Genomic DNA, 20,417 nt, shown 5'->3' with positions numbered 1-20,417 from the left:
TGTAACGCCAATGCTGTAGCGCCATTGATAGCGTCGTGAGCTCTTCAGTTGTTCATTGAAAGGTAGCAGGTACGCGTCGCTCTCCTTCCAAAATCTTTTTCATCCCTTGCTTTCTAAAAGATCCTGGTTCGTTCTTATTAATTTAATATAACTATTATCTTAAAAGTCGATGTTAATTATTATAAATAAAGTATTTGCTGCAATTTCTTAATGTGTCCCCAGTGGCCAGAGATCTATGTACGTGACTAGCAATCTATGTCTGAAAATAAACACACGTTACACATTGAAAGGTTTTGCTATTTTGAAACTTTCTATAAAATATAGATACACCTATATCTAGATTAATCTACTGGGCCGTCCGCTGTGGTCGAGCGGTTCTAGACGCTTCAGTCCGGAGCCGCGCTGCTGCTAAGGTCGCACGTTCGAATCCTGCCTTGGGCATGGATGTGTGTGATGTCCTTAGGTTAGTTAGGCTTACCTAGTTCTAAGTGCACTGATGACCTCAAATGTTAAGTCCCATAGTGCTTCAAGTCATTCGAACCATTTTTATCGACTGACTCATGTTTATATCTTGCTAGTAAACATCTTTTTCAGTGATGGTGGGCAACTTCGAAACAATCTCTTTCACATTCGAATGAAATTACGAAACAAATCTCGACCTTAAAATCTATGCGATACAGTACGTTATTTCATAGTGAAACAACGGTCTTGGTTTCAACACAGTATTTTTATTCTACTTGCATTTCAATGCCGCGCTTCACCTTATACAAAGCATCTTCAGATTAGCCTAGAAGATGCCAGTATAAGACTAAACGCGCCATCGGAGGATAAATAAAATAAATAATTCAGTTTTGCAACCAAGGCTGTTTGTTCTTTCATATTGTTACCGCTGGTCGTTGTAATACACCGCCACGGATTGGAAAAACGTTGTTTTATTTCAGATTGTTGGTAGTGAATATAACATAGAGAATATGTATATTGTGCATGCGCAAACTGATATTAGACTTTACACCTTTACCATAAACAACTTTAAATTGAAAATGAGATGGGGATTCAGTTGAGTTTGCGAATAACTTCTACTAGTATGTATCCCAGCTCGTTCTAGGGGATTATGTAATGTTCGTCTACCAGGAGATCGCAGTTCGAGCCATCGACGAGTCCGAAATCTCCTTCGCGTTTTTCTCCGCTCTTCCGAAACTGTGTAGTTTGCGAGCCAAATAAAGGCGAAAGCTGCCGCCGGAGAGCGTTGAGAGCACAAAATATCGTTAGGTCGGATGCCTCGTCACGCCTAGGTCAGCGTTAACTGGCTCGTCCCGTGTGAGGAACGAGCTCTGATAATGTTACTTTGGCCGACCCCTGTACGATGACGAGGCGAGGAACTGTCGGAGGGACGTGGCCGCACTGTGCGGGCAGGTTTTCGCGAGCGCGAGAGGACCAGGGGCAAGCGCAGGCGGAGGCAGGCAACTCTTTGCGCACGGCGGCGAGGTGCAGGTAGCAGGCTGAACCCGGACCAGCCGCTCGCGGTACAGTCCGTGCACAGCAGAGCCACCTTCTCATCCGCCAGCTCCGCTCTGCTCCGTCCGGCGCGACTTCGTCGTGGGTGGAAAAAATCTTGACAGCACAAAAACACGGGAAACTGCTAGACAGCTGGAAATGCGAGAGCATTTAAAAGAAACTTATTCGGTTCGGGACAGTTCAAAGCACATGCTACCGCTAGTAAATTACACCGATCTAGCGCGCCTTCGATTTCCGCTGGAAGTTACTGCCGAAGACAATTACCGTACCGTTCTCGACGACAGCCTGTTGCTTAATTCATCTCTTACGAAACCGATCACTGCCTTCGCCGTTACAACGCGCGTTACACAACACAGCCTCTTGACTAAGCATGGTTACATGAATTTTGAAGCATTACCGATTGATTACCTCCGCATGAAATTTTTCGTAGCCTCGTACGAAATAAAAACACACGTCAGGCAGAATGCTGTGTCTTCTCTGTCCAAAATGAGCTCCTGCTTTGGAAAACTCCGCTGCGCAGTTGCGCAGTGACCATTACGTGACAACGTCCTCAAACTCAATGCAATCGCGCACCTTTGAAGTGAACATCATCATGTATGCATAAAACTAATGTGCGTTCGAGAGGAGTCTTTCTAATATCCGCCCATCCCCCCAGAAACATATATTTCGTGATTTCCCTAAATCATTTCAAGTGATTGCCAGATGGCTCCTCTGAAAACGCCACAGCTCAGTGTCTTTCCAACACTTGTGCAGTTTTACTAGTGTTCAGTCTTAAATGAGGTCGATGTCGACAGGATTTTGTTCGTTTTAAAATTACTGCAGTATTAGTAACAGACATTCAATATTGGCTCAGAGAACATGTCACAACAGTTCCTCACTCGGTGCGTGCAAACGTTTCGAAATTTATGAACTCTCTAATAGTGGAAGAACGGGGCGGGCTATAGATAGTGGTACAGCCCTTATTACACGCGGTAATAGTATGCAAATCCATGCAAGAGAGAAGCAAAGTACTGTCATCATCAGTAACGCAATAACGATGTATTATAGGTATATCATCTTCATACAGCGCTCTCCTCACGTGTTTTCTGTGCTGATCGATCAGTTTCGGTGCCTACTTAATGAGATCGTTTTATGCAGCACATCAGTTTAGCGCATGGAGTTGAATCACATGGTAATGTTACAAGAGCACACAAACTTCCAACATACTGAAGTAATTGCAGGGCAGCAACTTGTGCTAATCAATATAAGAGAAAAACAGCCAAAGAAGCAAATTTCACTTTCGTTTACTTTGTGACTATTTTCGGGTCGGGAACCACTTTCAGATCATCTATATAGTCAAAACGATATTCCCCAAAATACAATAACCACGTCAAGATAATAAACGGATATCTATAATAAATTGAACAGGGTTATCTGTGTGCTCTGAAATTGTTCATTTGCAGTTTGTTAAACGTATATGTTTGTTATCCTGACATATGGCTCTGAGCACTATGGGACTCAACATCTTAGGTCATAAGTCCCCTAGAACTTAGAACTACTTAAACCTAACTAACCTAACGACACCACACACACCCATGCCCGAGGCAGGATTCGAACCTGCGACCGTAGCAGTCCCGCGGTTCCGGACTGCAGCGCCAGAACCGCACGGCCACCGCGGTCGGCTATCCTGACATAGTTCTTATATTTGGAAAATACCATTTTGACTATCTGGATGATTTGAAAGTGGATCCCCACCCGAAACTAGTTTATCAAGTAAACGAAAGTGAAATTTGCAACTTTGACTGTGCTTCCGATGTACTTATTATGTTCATTTTTGACACTTTTGGTTTGCTAATCGGAGCTGGTGGTTGCATTCTACTTAACCTACGCGGAAGCGATTAAAACGCGATTATACAATATTTAAACCGAGCGAGGTGGCGCAGTGGTTAGCACATTGGACTCGCATTCGGGAGGACGACGGTTCAATTCCGTCTCCAACCATCCTGGTTTAGGTTTTCCGTGATTTCCCTAAATCGTTTCAGGCAAATGCCGGGATGGTTCCTTTGAAAGGGCACGGCCGATTTCCTTCCCAATCCTTCCCTAACCTGAGCTTGCGCTCCGTCTCTAATGACCTCGTTGTAGACGTGACGTTAAACACTAACCACCACCAACCACCACCTACAATATTTAGCCTGCGACCTTTGATTGAAACGCAATCGTACAGTATTTAACCTGCGTCTCCGGATTTAGTAAATAACTGATGAAAGGCCGTGTGACGCAGGTATCAAACGCCACAAGTTTAAGATTAGTGAAACCTTGACAAGAAAGTATATGTTTATCTGAGTTTAAGATTGGTGCACCCTTGACCAGAAAGTACATGTTCATCTGATCTTTCCTTTCAGAATGGTCCAAACTAACACCGCTTTACGTACGGCCGCTTTCTCCTTCAACATCATCTAATCGCAAAGGAATAGAAAAGGAAAACCTTACATACCAACTCCGACAACACTTCGATGCTTTTCTGTCTGTATGTTATTGGCAGATGCCTAGTGACCGAACAATTTATGACGGACTCGTTAACTTCTGAGATTTAGCGTCGTCCCTAGGAGTTTGTCGAACGGTACAGTGGCTGACCGACGACACAGGTGCTACATCTCTCTTCGTAGGATGGTCAGTCTTCCTCGCCATCCGAGAAGCTGACCATGACAGCAGCACGGCAGCAGCACACGAAGGGCTTCAACCATGCCCTGCTGACCTGCACCAAGTCCCTTGCCCGCGGCTCAAGGCGCTGCTGCTTCCCCGCTTCGTCGCGCTTACAAATGGCAGTATGACCGGAACAATGGGAAGTGAGAGGACGCTTCGTGCTTGCGTGAGGAAGCAGTTGCGCAGTTTGTGCCGGGCGGCGACTGTCTGGCGGCGGAACGTGGGACAGGTAACGCAACAAAAAGCTCGCGGCACACTGCCCGTCGGCCCAGCGGATGTGGCTGCCGCATAAAGCGCCGCCTTCCAATTCCTGCAGTTCCCCCCCTCCCCCCCCCCCCTTCCTTGCATCGGCGTCTCGCCTCCCCACAGTAACCCATCTCGCATCCCCACGGTAACCCAGTTGTTGGTTTCCAAGGGTTATGCCTTCCTGCTTTTAGACCTTCGGTATGAAGTTTCGCTTTCTGACCACAAGGCGCCACATACGATGAGCCGCTCCCAAACACATTTCTCGGACTTGGTAGTGTGTGGAGAAACGTATCTCCGACGAAATGAACACAAAAAGGAAAATATGAGATTAGTCGCTCTCCGCGACAGTGTTAGACGAAAAGTACTGCTCTGGAAGTAAAGTGTTTCGAGTCAGGGAAACAGGAGACATCGAGTGCATACAAAGAAAGGCTGCGAATGGCCACAGGGTTGCTTGAATTCCACAGTGTGTAACAGAAACTTTGAATAGCTTAGCTTGTAGACACGTGAAGAAAGATGCCATACATACCGCGGAAAACTTGCTTACAAAACTCCAGGAATGGTCTTTCAAGGCAATTCCAGACGCTTTCGTCGCGTATAGGACGTGCACATATAAGCACCTAGCACAGAGGAGTACAAGCAGTCATTCTTCCCATGCTCCATCCATGAATGGAACAGGAAGAAATCGAAATATGTCCCGGCCGCTGTGACCGAGCGGTTCTAGGCGCTTCAGTCCGGAACCGCGCTGCTGCTACGGTCGCAGGTTCGAATCCTGCGTCGGGCATGAATGTGCGTGATGTTCTTAGGTTTAAGTAGTTCTAAGTCTAGGGGACTGATGACCTCAGATGTTAAGTCCCGCCGGCAGGTGTGGCCGAGCGGTTCTCGGCGCTTCATTCTAGAACCGCGCGACCGCTACTGCCGCAGGTTCGAATCCTGCCTCGGGCATGGATGTGTGTGATGTCCTTAGGTTAGTTAGGTGTAAGTAGTTCTAAGTTCTAGGGGCCTGATGAACTCAGATTTTAAGTCCCATAGTGCTCAGAGCCATTTGAACCATTCGGAACATGTGGTACAATAAAAAGTACCCTCAGCCGCGCACTTCGTAGAAATTCACAAAGTATAGCTGTGGATGTAGATGTAAACGAAGCCATAGGTGTAGACTACGGCGAGTTCACAGAGAGTGCAGTTGCTTACTGTCGTTTCGGGAATTACGGAAAACCTATTTTGGGTAGCGCAAGAGATTTCAAATCAGTCTCGGTGTATTATCAGTCAATCAGTCATTCATTCTGCTGGTACGTTACTTCGAACTTATGAAACTGTTTCAACTATTTAAGTAATGTACGCAGAAGCTGTGCACAGACTTAAAAATGTCTTCACAAAACAAAACTTTCGCCTGGAGCACGCACTACGTGATTAACCGGTTCCTTATGAAAGTTCTACTATTTTCGTAAGAAGAGCAAGTCTGCTTCATGGATAACCTTGAGAATGGTATATCGTCTGTAAAACTACGTATGCCTACCGATTACCCCCTTTGATTGTCTATATAGTATTAGTTTCAATAGGCATAAAAATACGATGCACCATTCGTAAGTCTGCAGCGGTTGCAAAACGAAATGTTCCGAGAGTTAAGGTACATTCGTAATATGCTGGACACGAAATCTAGGGGACCGTGGTACGAAACTCTGTGTTGTCATACCCGTGAATATCTTCTGTGGATCAAAATTAATGTGCTCATAGTACATTAAACAAGACCGTACATTCCTTCTCTCATTCTTCGTCAACACTAAATTGATGTTCCAGATCTAATTATCGTTATAAAACTACACCTTTACAAATAAAGAAAACAAACTCGCTGTCGTGTACGTGGTCCACTGTATATACAATTATCAACTCTCCGGATGACAGCGGTAGTTAGATTGAGAATTACAAAACCGGCTACCCAAATGAAAGTGTAAACGTATGCGATTAGTAAAATAAGTAATGGAATTATCAATAGGAAGATTGACGCTGCAGACTATGTCTTTTACATGGAACTGTGCTACTGAGATTAATGCGCGTTTACCTTCCTTCGGCATGTGAACCAGCTCAGTTATCAAGTCATTCGGGGAGAAGAGCTACAGTTTAATTTGCAATTTCGATCACGGCAGAAATTTTTCACGCACACACTGTCATGGCTGAAAGTCACGTTAACTGCATGAAAATGAGTGCTGTAACCTACTGGGAATCGAACTCCAAACACTTGGAACTGAAGTCTCACTGTGTCACATCTCACTGTGTCGCCCCTACAGCGTGCACATCACTCATGAAAGCCACGAGCGTTTTTTGTTTCTGTTCTCCTCAGGTATTATATTGCCACTGTGAAAACTACGCCCGTCTTCTCGTAGATGATTTAGTCTCATTTCCCCCAGAGACGAGAGTCGGAAGTCCTCGCTGAGCGCTAGCTAGGTGGCTTGTCTCCCTAGCAATCCGTGTTTTCCTGCTTTGCGCGCATCTTCGCCTCCCACTACGTGCCTTGTCGCGATCTCCTTCGTCTGTTTATTTTTGTACCTTGCAAAGTCGCTGCTTACAGCCTGAGGGCAGCAGAACGCATGTAGTAACAGAAAATTAAAGTTCTTCTGCTTGCACCATTGATCTAAAACAGAGGACAGTGTTTGTACGGAAACACTAATCATGTTATACATAAATCACACGTAAATGAAACGACCTGAGTCATCAGCATCGCATTCTGGGGACTAGCCTTTGTCATTAGATAGGGACACAATGCCGGTGCACGGGTATTACGTTTTTCTTACGCTTCTGTCTTCGTACTAGACATTAGATGCAGGTACAGAGGTACGAAGAAATAGGAAGGCGTGATTTGCACATATCACCACCCCTAACTCCCCACAATCTCGATTCGGTACACGCGCACTTCATCGTAACAACAATGGCGTGTCTTTGATAGCAGGGGAAGCAGCAAGTATTTTATAGCCTTTCTGCACTAAGGTCGTGCGACGCGCATACAGTACGACAAAAAAGAGGTACGTCAGAGTTGTACCGGCAGCTCCTGAGGGAGCAGCGCGTCCGGCACCTACCATATCGTGAACGTCTTTGGCGTCGGCGGCGCTCCAGCTGGCATCCACGGCGTGCCACTGCACGGGCGGGTTCACCCAGGTGTCCATGGCTTCCATGGCGCGCTCATCGCATGCCGGTGGCCACCGTCCCGCGCACACACTAAGTGCAGACTGGGCGCTTCCACCGCCGCCGCCGTAGACACCGGCGGCCTTCGCGGACCACGTGGTAGCCGCGCCGCGCCGCGCCGCGCCGCCCCGGGTCGCTTCTCGGCCGCAGTGCGCATGCGCCACAGACGCCGACTCTCCATTTCACTTTGAAGTGCCGCGCAACATCACACAGGTACGTAGCGTAGTAGGTGCGCTCTCGACGTTAGGAGCGGGAAGAGACGCCTGGAGGTCCGCTCCGTACTCGGTATACACTCTCCGTTGTCCGGCACACGCACACTCTCTTCTCAATATACTAATGATTAAAAAATTCAACACTCCAATAACTCTGATACACTACTGGCCATTAAAATTGCTACACTACGAAGATGACGTGCTACAGACGCGAAATTTAACCGACAGGAACAAGATGCTGTGATTTGCAAATGATTAGCTATTCAGAGCATTCACACAAGGTTGGCGCCGGTGGCGACACCTACAACGTGCTGACATGAGGAAAGTTTCCAACCGATTTCTCATACACAAACAGCAGTTGACCGGCGTTGCCTGGTGAAACGTTGTTGTGATTCCTCGTGTAAGGAGGAGAAATGCGTACCATTACGTTCCAGACTTTGATAAAGGTCGGATTGTAGCCTATCGCGATTGCGGTTTATCGTATCGCGACATTTTTTCTGCTCTCGTTGGTCGAGATCCAATGACTGTTAGCAGAATATGGAATCGGTGGGTTCAGGAGGGTAATACGGAACGACGTGCTGGATCCCAAAGGCCTCGCATCACTACCTGTCGACATGACAGGCATCTTATCTGCACGGCTGTAACGGATCGTGCAGCCACGTCTCGATCCCTGAGTCAGCAGATGGGGACGTTTGCAAGACAACAACCATCTGCACGAACAGTTCGACGACGTTTGCAGCAGCATGGACTATCAGGTCGGAGACCGTGACTGCGGTTACCTTGACGCTGCATCACAGACAGGAGCGCCTGCGATGGTGTACTCAACGACGAACCTGGGTGCACGAACGGCAAAATGTCATTTTTTCGGATAAATCCAGGTTCTGTTTACAGCATCATGATGGTCGCATCCGTGTTTGGCGACGTCGCGGTGAACGCACATTAGAAGCGTGTATTCGTCATCGCCACACTGGCGTATCACCCGGCGTGTGATGGCATGGGGTGCCATTGGTTACACGTCTCGGTCACCTCTTGTTCTCATTGATGGCACTTTGAACAGGGGACGTTACATTTCAGCTGTGTTACGACCCGTGGCTCTACCCTACATTCGATCCTTGCGAAACCCTACATTTCAGCAGGATAATGCACGACCGCATGTTGCAGGTCCTGTACGGGCCTTTCTGGATACAGAAAATCTTCGACTGCTGCCCCGGCCAGCACATTCTCCAGATCTCTCACCAATTGAAAACGTCTGGTCAATGGTGGCCGAGCAACTGGCTTGTCACAATACGCCAGTCACTACTCTTGATGAACTGTGGTATGTTGAAGCTGCATGGGCAGCTGTACCCGTACACGCCATCCAAGCTCTGTTTGACTCAATGCCCAGGCGTGTCAAGGCCGTTATTGCGGCCAGAGGTGGTTGTTCTGGGTACTGATTTCTCAGGATCTATGCACCCAAATTGCGTGAAAATATAATCACATGTCGGTTCTAGTGTAATATATTTGTCCAAGGAATAACCGTTTATCATCTGCATTTCTTCTTGGTGTAGCAGTTTTAATGGCCAGTAGTGTATTTGGGTCCAGTACGATTAAGATTGTAACGTAGCTGCGATGACCACTCCGTTGCATTACAATATCATCATGCAAATGTCGTATTTAGGGTGTACCATAAGTCCACCGACAGAATTGCCCCACCATGTATTTTCACAACAGTGAAAAAGGCTGTGGATGCAATCGCGTGAGGATCTGTCTTGTCGTACGCGCCTGTGTACACAAGCAAAAGTCCTGTCTCGTGGTACAATTTAACAAAGCACCTTTGTGCCATTGTTCCATTGGATTCAGTCCATCCATAGACAATGTGCAGTGCATCCATACACAATGTGCATAACGGCCAGCCGGCCGGTGTGGCCGTGCGGTTCTAGGCGCTTCAGTTTGGAACCGCGTGACCGCTACGGTCGCAAGTTCGAATCCTGCCTCGGGCATGGATGTGTGTGATGTCCTTGGGTTAGTTAGGTTTAAGTAGTTCTAAGTTCTAGGGGACTGATGACCTCAGAAGTTAAGTCCCATAGTGCTCAGAGCCATTTTTGCATAACGGCCAACTCTTCACCAGTAAATCTATCCATACTGCTCACTGTGAACGTACGACTAACAATACCGACAAAATTAACCCAAGACAGAAAATAGCGGTACTGAAAGATGGCGAACTGTACAGTGGGCATTACTATTAACAACGGCAGGTATCATGAGTGAATGGAACAAGTTTGGTTCCAAACACGCAGCACATACCGTCTACCAGATATCATCAGTGCAGGAAAGGTACAAAGATAAGTGCAGGTAAGAAATCACACGTAACGCAATTACTATGTAACGAGCCGATGGAAAAATTGGAAATTTGTGGTAAGTTCCTATGGGACCAAACTGCTGAGGTCATCAGTCCCTAGGCTTCTACACTACGTAATCTAACTTAAACTAACTTATGCTAAGGACAACACAGACAGCCATGCCCGAGGGAGGAGTCTAGCCCCCGAGGGGGGAAGTCGAACCTCCGACGGGGGGCGCGCTAGACCGAGCCGCTACCCCGCGCGGCGAGACACTGGAGACCACTAGCCCGTTATACTACTAGGGTCAGGAAATGGCGCTGAATACCCTCTGAAACAGAGTCGTTGGAATTCGCGTTCACCAAGTATTATACAGGGTGTTTCAAAAAGAATGACCTGATTTATGGACGGTAATAATCACGAAAGTTGGTATGTTGCGACAAGGAAATGTGTGTTGTTTGAATGAGCGTGGTCTAGAGTTAAAGAAAACCGCCGTTAGATATCAGTCAATGCGTCTTCTCAGTTTGCAGTCAGTCACAAATAAGATGGCGTCAGCTCAACAGAAGGCGTTTTGTGTGCTGCAGTTTGCAAAGAGTGAGTCAGTGATTAGGTCCGGCGTGCTTTTCGTGGGCGTTTTGGCTATTATCCGCCTGCAGCAAAAACATTCGTCATTGTTATCGCCAGTCCGAAGAGACAACACGCTTGTGCAAAGGTAAGACCGAGCGATGTGGCGCAGTGGTTAGCACTCTGGACTCACGATTCGGGAGAACGACGGTTCAAACCAGCGTCCGGCCACCCTGATTTAGGTTTTCCGTGATTTCCCTAAAACGCTTGAGGCAAATACCGGGATGGTTTCTTGGAAAGGGCACAACTAGTGCGAGCTCTTCTGGATGGTGGTAAAAGGAAACGGGTTGACTTCAGCAATGCTCTGCTAGAGGACATGGACGACGATACATTTCCACCACGGTTAATTTTGACATTTCATGTTATTGGTAAAGTAAATCGACATAACGTGGGTAATGGGGACCGCAGAACCCTCATGACATTATTGAGCACGAAAGAGACTCACCTAAAGTGTGCAGAAGTACTACTTCTAACAACCAAGATCGCTACTGTATAGCATTTATTGTGATGACCGGTTTTAGCAAACTACGTTGTCATCATCAGATCTTCTGCAGTACACTGAACGTTGATAAAACGCATATTATACCGTGTCATGTCATAGAGCGACCTAAAGTGAACGTTTTCTCGTGAAAAAGTGTACGGTCCCCTTTTTGAGAAAAACTGTGATTGGATCGAGCTTTCTACAAACGAATGCAGAATTGGCTTTTTCCATAACTTCAGGATAACTCCGATGACTTTATTTTCTAACGTTCGTCAGTTTCTGAATGACACCCTGCCTCAACACTGGACAGGGCGCACGGGACTCTGAGACACTGCCCTGCATTCTTGGCCTCCAGGATCACCAGACATGATCGCATAAATTTTTTTCTTGTGGGGATATGTGAAGGAAGGTTTGTTCATCTCCCGTTTACCTCGTGACATAGAACAAGTAAAGAACAAAATAACAGCAGCCATAACTTCTATAAAAACAGATACATTGTATAAAGTTCAGGACGAATTGAGTTATCGTCTAGATGTTATTCGTGTTGCTGCTGGTGGACACATACAGCATTTGTAACAGTATAGCTAAAACTTTAAGATTTTGTAAGTATTTTGCAATTCATCCAATTTCGTAGTATGTTTTTATCAATAAATAAGGAGTTTTATAATCGTATCATTCTTTTAGAAATACCCAGCATTCCTTAAATTTTTTTTACAGTTGTATAAAATATTTTTCAGTTGTCACTGTTAAAAATACTAGTAATTCAGCATTGATACGGATAAGTGTGGAAAGACGCAGAAAACAGCAGTCAAACTATACCATGTACCACACTAATTGGGGTTATACTACGAGACAAGACCAAATGACTGATGTTCCGTTCATCTATTGACGCTCGATATTTATGCTCTACCATGAGTTCGGTATCATGCGAAGAAGAAGTAAGATTAGGGTTTCACGACGATGTCGTTAAAGGCGGAGCACAAGCTCTTAATGAAGAATAGAATAGGGGATGCCATTTTTCAAAGGAAAAGCGATTTACGAAAAACGCGGAAAGCGTAACATTGGATGGCTGCACGGAAATCGGAAATCCTGTCCTCCCGAATGCGAGTTCAATGCCCTTAAACGATGCACGACTCGCTCTGTTGATGGTTTAGCACCGTCGCCGCATTCGGACACCGACATCTACATGAACGCACCACCATTGGCCGGCCACAGTCGTACGGCTTCACTGCTGTGACACTGGCGGCGTGGACGCCACGTCAGTTGGCAAGGCCGTCTGGAGGCTTAGGCTAGGCGGAAAACGCGCGCTTTCCTCGTCCATTTGTGTTGTATCTGACAAGGAACCCTTTGAGTGCGAGGTCGCAAGTTCAGTCTTTAGTAAGACTTATTTCGAGGTGTTGTGTTAGCAATAATAACAGGAAAAATATTAGCTGCTGATGACTCGAATGTGCATCAGGATGGCGACCAAAAATAAGTGCCTGGCAAATGCAGAGATCAACCTTCTATGGGATGTATGTATTACACTTCACAAAATGGACATCGTTAACATTCAAAAAATGTTCAGAACAAACCATTAACTTGCACAATGAACACTGCATGTAAAATGGCACGCCACAGTGATCACAAAGGTTTGCCGGCCGCGGTGGTCTAGCGGTTCTGGCGCTGCAGTCCGGAACCGCGGACTGCTACGGTCGCAGGTTCGAATCCTGCCTCGGGCATGGGTGTGTGTGATGTCCTTAGGTTAGTTAGGTTTAAGTAGTTCTAAGTTCTAGGGGACTTATGACCTAAGATGTTGAGTCCCATAGTGCTCAGAGCCATCACAAAGGTTTGCACCATCGAGATGGAAGCCGAAATCCTTGGGAGTTACAAACCGTGCAGGACGTTCAGCTATGTATCCACTCATAAAGAAGAGATACAGAATCATATTGGTGTAACCGGGTGATGAGAACTGATGGAATGTGATGGCGTGCAACCGAATACTAAATTATCGTAAAACTGGCTATCCTTCAGGGCGTAACTGGGGATAGTGCGATATGTTTTATAGGCACGGAAATAACAAACATCGAGAGGCTGAATTTGTCCAGTGGTTCCAGGTGGAATGAACTGCAATGCCACACATTTTTCAGGAGTGATAGTCTGCTCTGAGGGAGTATATTTTTATACGCAGATTGGGAATCAAGCAAAAGCAAGTTATTTTGACCAGCTATTGGCCAAAAGCAGTGCTCATATCGCAGCTGTAGTTCACTCATGCCCATTTTGCTAGTCTTGCTTCTGTGACGTAAATATTCCTTACTGCGCTTGCAAAACCCTGCACACGAGAAAGAATCGTAGGGGGCAGAGCACCTCTAACTTCTCACAGCACAATAAATAACTTCCCAGCCAATGTACAATCCAGATTAACAGTCAGCATAATTGTGTACGAATGCTTTAAGACATTGATGTTACAAGTCCCTTGGTACTCTGATTTCCAGGGTTCCTTTCACACGCATTTCCTTTTCAAATCCCGATTGCTCGGAGTTGAAAACAAATTCCTTACTGAACGACAGGATAAGTTTGCTTATCTAATATGCAAATTTTCTGGCCAATTCTGCAGTTTGCTGTACATCGTCAAGTTGACGCTTTGTTTAAATTTCGTTATCTTACTTCTTCCAATTCTGTAGTACTGTTTGAACTTTTGCAGCTATCCACCTCCCAAGAAATCAATGTAATCTATGTCGCGCGCAATTTGATGTGCATAACGTAGTAGGTCACCATCATGCACATCCTGTAAGCTGTGTCGAGCATTCTTGAAACGCGCAAACACCAGTTTTTGTAACAAGTGCATACTGACTTCCTTTAAATATCCGTAGTTTTTGTTATACACTACACTGTCATATTGATGCGGACTTATTCGAAATCGGCTCATAACTGGTTTTTTATTTTTTATTTTACTATGCTGTGGATGATTTTCCACGTACGTAATTATGTTTAGTACACGCTGCTTGTACCATTGTCCTTTACTACGTTTCACTGGAGAGAAGATTTGTGGCTCCCTGTCCGTCATGACGGCATGGCTCGACACCTGTTTCGGTATCACTTTCACTTGTTAAGCACGAATCGTCAGCATTTTACTCTCCATGTTCATTGTCCGCGCAGTCGAGCGTACACGACACCACACATTCCACTGATTCATCTTGCAGAAACTCTAATGTTTCATCTGCCACTTCTTTCTCATTCTGGGAAATTCCTTCGGTTCCTAGCTGACGATATGTCAACTTAGGCAACTATTGTTAAAAATATACAATGCAATGTTAGCCTTGTTTATCGTTCCCGTAGCTCTGCTTTGTATCAACACGAATAACGCTGTAACACTGTTGTTATTCATCGACTAAGCAGTTCAACTAAGCTTCGTAGCCTCATGCTCATGCTGTTTTCACCACTGGATCTCCAGTTCAGCCCACTGTTGCCATTAGCAGCCAATATTGTGGTTACATGGTAGCCGATATTGTAGCTATGTGGTAGACAATACGCGGGGCGTCGAATGCCGTAAACGTCATTGGTCTTTTGCGACCTCGCGCTCAAGGGGTTCGTTGTGAAGCTTTTCGACAGCCGGCGTTACTATTCGCGCAAAGTTACACACTTGCTGTTGGTTACTTCTCTGTGTTTATTACTTTAGTTTTGTTCATACGCTATAGACAATTCTTGCCTTTCACGTTTGGATTTCTCTCGGTTTGTACTTTCACTTTTGTGTAGGATTTGCCTTCGTTCATTTGGTCCTTTCTGCCATCCGCCGATTTCTCAGAAACCGCCTAGCGGCAATCCCACACCTGGGTAATTGGTTAATAAAGGTGTCGTGCGAGTTCTACTGTAATTTGTAAAGACCTAGCTTGAAACTATATGACCTATTTATAAGTGAAGCAACTGTAGCTGTTGAGGGACTTCCACACGGTATACAATGCAGGTAATCACCGCCGGTATTTACATGCTTGGTGATTTCTTTTTTGCCGGCCGTTGTGGCCGAGCGGTTCTAGGTGCTTCAGTCCGGAATCGCGCTGCTGATACGGTCGCAGGTTCGAATACGGCGTCGGGCATGGATGCGTGTGATATCCTTAGGTTAGTTAGGCTTACGTAGTTCTATGTCTAGGGGACTGATGACCTCAGATGTTAACTCCCATAGTGCTCAGAGCCATTTGAACCAAAACGCGAGCCCGACAGAGAGAAAGGGGGGGGGGGGGGGGCAGTAAGATAGGACGGGAGGAGGATAGGAATGTGTCGTGAGTGGGAGTGGTGAATCTAGTTGCACGCTGGTAAAGTTAGGCGTAACGTCGTTATGACGCGTACTCGCTATATTGAAGACGAGAGAGGCCTTTTGTCGACTTTTGTGATTGTTCGAGACATTCAACCATTTTTGCTAACTAATTAAAGGAGGGGTTCATTGTATCGTCAATTGGTATATTCACTGCAATTTTGATAGCTATTAATTGATGTCTTTATTTTCGTTGGAAGCGTGAACCTGCCAAAAAACGACCCCACAGTGAGGTATCCAAATGGTAACATTGGCTGTATTGGAAGCAAAGTCACCATGGGTGAGTCAGTTAATTGCAAAAGTATAGTGACAGAAGGCCTGTGCTAGAAACTATCGCATGAATTTCTTTATTAATGCGAAAATTGCAGCCATTTAGCAGCATGGTACGGAGTAGGCGTTAAATTCGACACAAGTAGGGAACTACCTTCAAAAATGATTCAGTTGTTAAAATGTCTAACGCCAAAGCAGAATTTGACAGATATCCTCCATATTGTCAACTAATTACACATATCGGTATCATTGAAGAACTGCATCAGTGTGTATGAAATTGTCCTTGTAGTTATTTACTACCGATAAGGATTACTGAATCTGACCTTCAAACAAACTTTTGAGATTTTCAGTCTGCCTAGGGAGAAAGACAGGTGCCAGTCGAACTTATTCGCCGTGAGACAATTTTAGCAACTGAATCATTTCTGAAGGTAATTCCCTACTTGCGTCGAGTTTAATGCCGACTCCGTGTAATGCTGCTACTTGGAGGCAATTTTAGTATTTAAAATGTTACTCGCGGTAGTATGGAACACAGGACTTCAGTCACTCTTACTTCTGCAATATCTCACTGAGCCACAGTAACTTTCCTTCCAATACAGCCAATATTGCCATTCAGATAGCTCACTGTGGGGTCGTTTCTTTCCAAAAGTTGGCAGGTTCACACTTTCAACGAAAATGAAGACATCAATACCTTTCAAAATTGCAGTGAATACACCAATTGACGGTACAATGAACCGCTCCTTTTAATCGTCTGCAAAAATAGCTACCGCAGTTTAGCGTCTCGAACATAACAAAAGTCGATAAACGGTCTCTGTCGTCTTCAATACAGCGCATACACATCACTAGAGTAGCTCGACACGTCATAATGACGTGGCACGTGACTTACCAGCGTGCAAGGAGAGACACACTGAAAGAGAGCCTCCACAGGCGAAGGCTGAGTTATTGAAATGTTGCTCACATAAATTTAGGGGACGAAGAGTTGACAGGCGGGCCAGGTAGGGAGTGCTGCTAACAAAACAGCGCAGACGAGGTTCACGGCACCTAGTATGAGAAGGGGCCTGAGAAGCACACTGAGGTGTGCACACAGATGAAATAACGATTTGTACCATGAAGCATCCCAGCATTCACCTCAATCAGGCATGGGGAAAGTTTGGTGATCCGCGGGCGTGATTCACATACTTGGGGTAACCCACCGATACGAATGGCGCTCCTTTCCAAACATGCCATGCGAACAATTTAAACTTCAAAACACTTGCCTTTGAGAGTACATTAATGTTATGTTCTCCCCATCATGAGGTGTTTACATTTATTTACGCGTCATGAACCTTGTTTATTTAATTACGACTTTTATTACATTACCTATCTTAAAAACTTCCATTGAAAAATTTTGCAGCACCTCGCTCTCTCTCTCCGTTCTACTAGTTTCTTCCGACCACCGGTTGCCCACCCGTGATCTGAATGACTTATAAAAACCCATAAACTAAAAACTGTGCGAGCTGGTTGGGACTTAAAACATCGCACCACGGTAATATGACATTAGTTCGTAATTCTCGACGCCTGTAACTGTCTCATTGTCGTGCTCCAACAATATTAACTGTATTTTACAGCTAATGTGCGTTCTAGCCATTAAACATTTCCGGTAAGCTGTAAAGCTCACCTGCATAACTTCAAGTGGTTTAGGAAACGTAGATATAATACTTGATCCCGTCGTTCGATCGCGCGTACGAACTCACTCATTTGCGGCATATAATGCCACACAGTCCACACCGGCAGTGCGACGGTGTCTGGGGCAGTGTGACGTCAGCACAGCGATCATTGTTGCAGATCCCTCCACGCGGCAGCAGACCGTGGTGCGCCCAGCACCGCCTTTTCGTCAACACCCGGTTCTGCGTATAGCATCACGCAGGACGTATGCATGATTGGAGGCTAAACTGAGAACGAACGTTGTCGGACTGCATTCGACATTGTCATATGGTCCCTGGCAGGCAGATGGCGTGCTGGTACGAAGTGCTATTAGGTACACAACACTAGCAAAAATGGTTCAAAGGGCTCTGAGCACTATGGGACTTAACTTCTGAGGTCATCAGTCCCCTAGAACTTAGAAACTACTTAAGCCTAACTAACCTAAGAACATCACACACATCCATGCCCGAGGCAGGATTCGAACCTTCGACCGTAGTGTCCGCGCGTTTCCAGACAGCAGCGCCTAGAACCGCTCGGCCACTCCGGCCGGCAAACAACACTAACACCTTAGCTTTGCACAGCCGTTAATTTGGACAACAGGTATGTCTTTCTTGACATGTTAAGGTCGGTGGCTATGCCCTGTCTTCAGGCCGCACGTTGCCCGTGCTGCCACGTGCTACCCCGTTACAGAGGGTGTTCAGTTGTTGCCCTAGCCAGAACAGTCTTCAAATCTCTCTCACCAACTGACAAATCTGGTCATGGGTTGCAAAGTGACTAGAACGCCACCACTCGCCAGCAGTTATGACAGTTGAACTTTGGCACAGAAGTGAAGCCGCATGGAATGGCGTATCGGTATCTGTCATCGAGGTCCAATTCGAATTGATGCCCAGTGTGGTTAGAGAAATTGTTGCTGTCTGTTGTGACAGTTCTGTGCACTAGGTTGGTTGATTTGGGGGAGGGGACCACACAGCGAGTTCATCGATCCCATCGTGTTAGGGAAGGATGGGAAGGGAAGTCGACCGCACCCTTTCAAAGGAACCATCCCAGCATTTGCCTAAAGCGATTTAGGGAAATCACGGAAAACCTAAATCAGGATGGCCGGACGCCGGTTCGAACCGTCGTCCTCCCGAATGCGAGTCCAGTGTGCTAACCACTGCACCACATGATCGGTGCTCTGTGTACTAAATTTCGCACCTTGTACACCCGCACATCACTTACAAATTTCACGTGTTCCTCCTACTATACTGAATGTGCACAACAAGTAAAACTTCGTAACTTGCCTTCCTTCCTGGTGTTGCAGTTGTAATGGCCAGCAATGTATATCAATAGTAGTTTTGGTGTACATAAATACTGCAGACAATAACTTATAAACTTTAAGTGAATTTAATGAGAACTCTGCAGAGAAATAAAATGTCTTGGCGCAGGAATATTCGACACGTTATCTGTCACGAAAAGCATACCTGTGCTACATCACATTCCAAGAAACGACTGGCACATGCATATCGCCTTAACAAAACTGATCTTGAAGTACTTCCGAGTAAAATATATTGGGCGCCGTTACTTTCAGATCTAACTTCACAAGCAATAATAGCTGCTGAAGACACCGAGCCAAGGTCAAGTTCAAACAAGTTAATACCGAAGATGGTAGGCTCTGTTTTCTTGACAATAGAGATAAGAGCATGACAGCTGACTTATACCCCGCTAACTTGCCAGTCTGTTAGCACCAGCAAGATGCAACACTTTAGGTCATGGATACACTAGGCAACTTCTGTTACTGAAAAATCATTCAATAACTGAATGCCAAAATATGTTACACAGTGCAAAAATGTCCAGAAGCACACATCACGATGCGCCGCCACGACCACAATACGTCGAAGCAAATTTCTCTGCCACTGTCACTCGAACGTAATTACTGTGAAGATTCATGTCAGAGCGCAATGTAGCAAGGCATTACCAAAAACGGTGACAGGGACATTTCAACCCTTTTAAAGCTGCCCAAATCGACTGCTGGTGTTGTGGTTCTTAGGTGGAAACGCTAAAGAACAATTACGGCTTTTACCACGACGAGGCAGACCTCATGTATCGACAGACAGGGACCGTGGGCGTTGTGGAGGTTTGGTTGTAAAAAAACTCGCATGAAGTCATCAGAGCTTATCACTCATGAGTTCCAGAGTGCTACCAGCGTTCCAACTAGCAGAGTCACGACGTGGAACCAATGGAACACAACTGAGATGGGCTAGAAAGTCGACCTTGCCCCAGATCTCAGGGTCCAACATCCTTATTTTCTCTGGTTTCGGTTTTCGAGGAAGAACAGGCTGTCATTTCTCTACACACATTCAGACATCTCATTAAACGTGTCCCCACCCGAGTTCAAGCCGTCATAAAGGCGAAGGGTGGTCACATCTCATTTTAATCTTAACCAACAGATGGCGGGAAACTATTGATCAGACAGTCTATTTGCAACAGAAGCCATCAGCTAAAGTGCGTGTACATGATACCGTGTTGGCAGGATTGGTGGGAAACTGTTCATGATGCACAACATTTGGGTCGATCGCCAAGAATAATAAAAATAACAGCGAGCAAGTGTGACAAACCCTAGCACAAAATCGGCAGCTGTCTCTGAGGATGATACAGAAGGAGTTGGGAATCAGAAATGCCAACATTAATATCGTCATTCCGAAAGATTTGCTGCACCGATTTATTGACGATCTTAAAAGAAAACAGGAAAAGTGGCGAGCTTTCATTTACACATGTGGCTGAGAGCCACACTTTCTGTAAACTGTCATCATAAGGGATGCGATACCTGGTGCTGCCAATTGGATCAAAATGCCATTAGGAGGACCCGGATTCAGTTACCGGTACTGCTTGCGGCTTTCCTTGGTCGGAGGATTGCAGCAGGGTGCACTCAGACGGGCGAGGCCAAATGAGGAGCT

At 45.8% G+C, this 20,417-nt stretch overlaps 1 protein-coding gene across 3 annotated transcripts in view; it reads right to left on the bottom strand.

The window, feature by feature from the left end:
• Positions 1-20,417, bottom strand: part of LOC124602602 (steroid hormone receptor ERR1) — a 385,569-nt gene that overhangs the window by 333,787 nt on the left and 31,365 nt on the right. For 2 of the 3 annotated variants that reach the window (XM_047136331.1, XM_047136333.1), the window contains exon 1: positions 7,512-7,649. The exons of the other annotated variant lie outside the window; for it this stretch is intronic. In XM_047136331.1, the coding sequence (XP_046992287.1) occupies positions 7,512-7,607 (96 nt within the window). In that variant the 5' untranslated portion in view covers positions 7,608-7,649. Of the gene's footprint in view, positions 1-7,511; positions 7,650-20,417 lie in introns of those variants that run through there. 3 annotated transcript variants of the gene reach the window in all.

Source organism: Schistocerca americana, chromosome 1 (assembly GCF_021461395.2).
Source record: "Schistocerca americana isolate TAMUIC-IGC-003095 chromosome 1, iqSchAmer2.1, whole genome shotgun sequence".
Lineage (NCBI taxonomy): Eukaryota > Metazoa > Arthropoda > Insecta > Orthoptera > Acrididae > Schistocerca > Schistocerca americana.
This window is presented reverse-complemented; position numbering and strand designations above follow the sequence as displayed.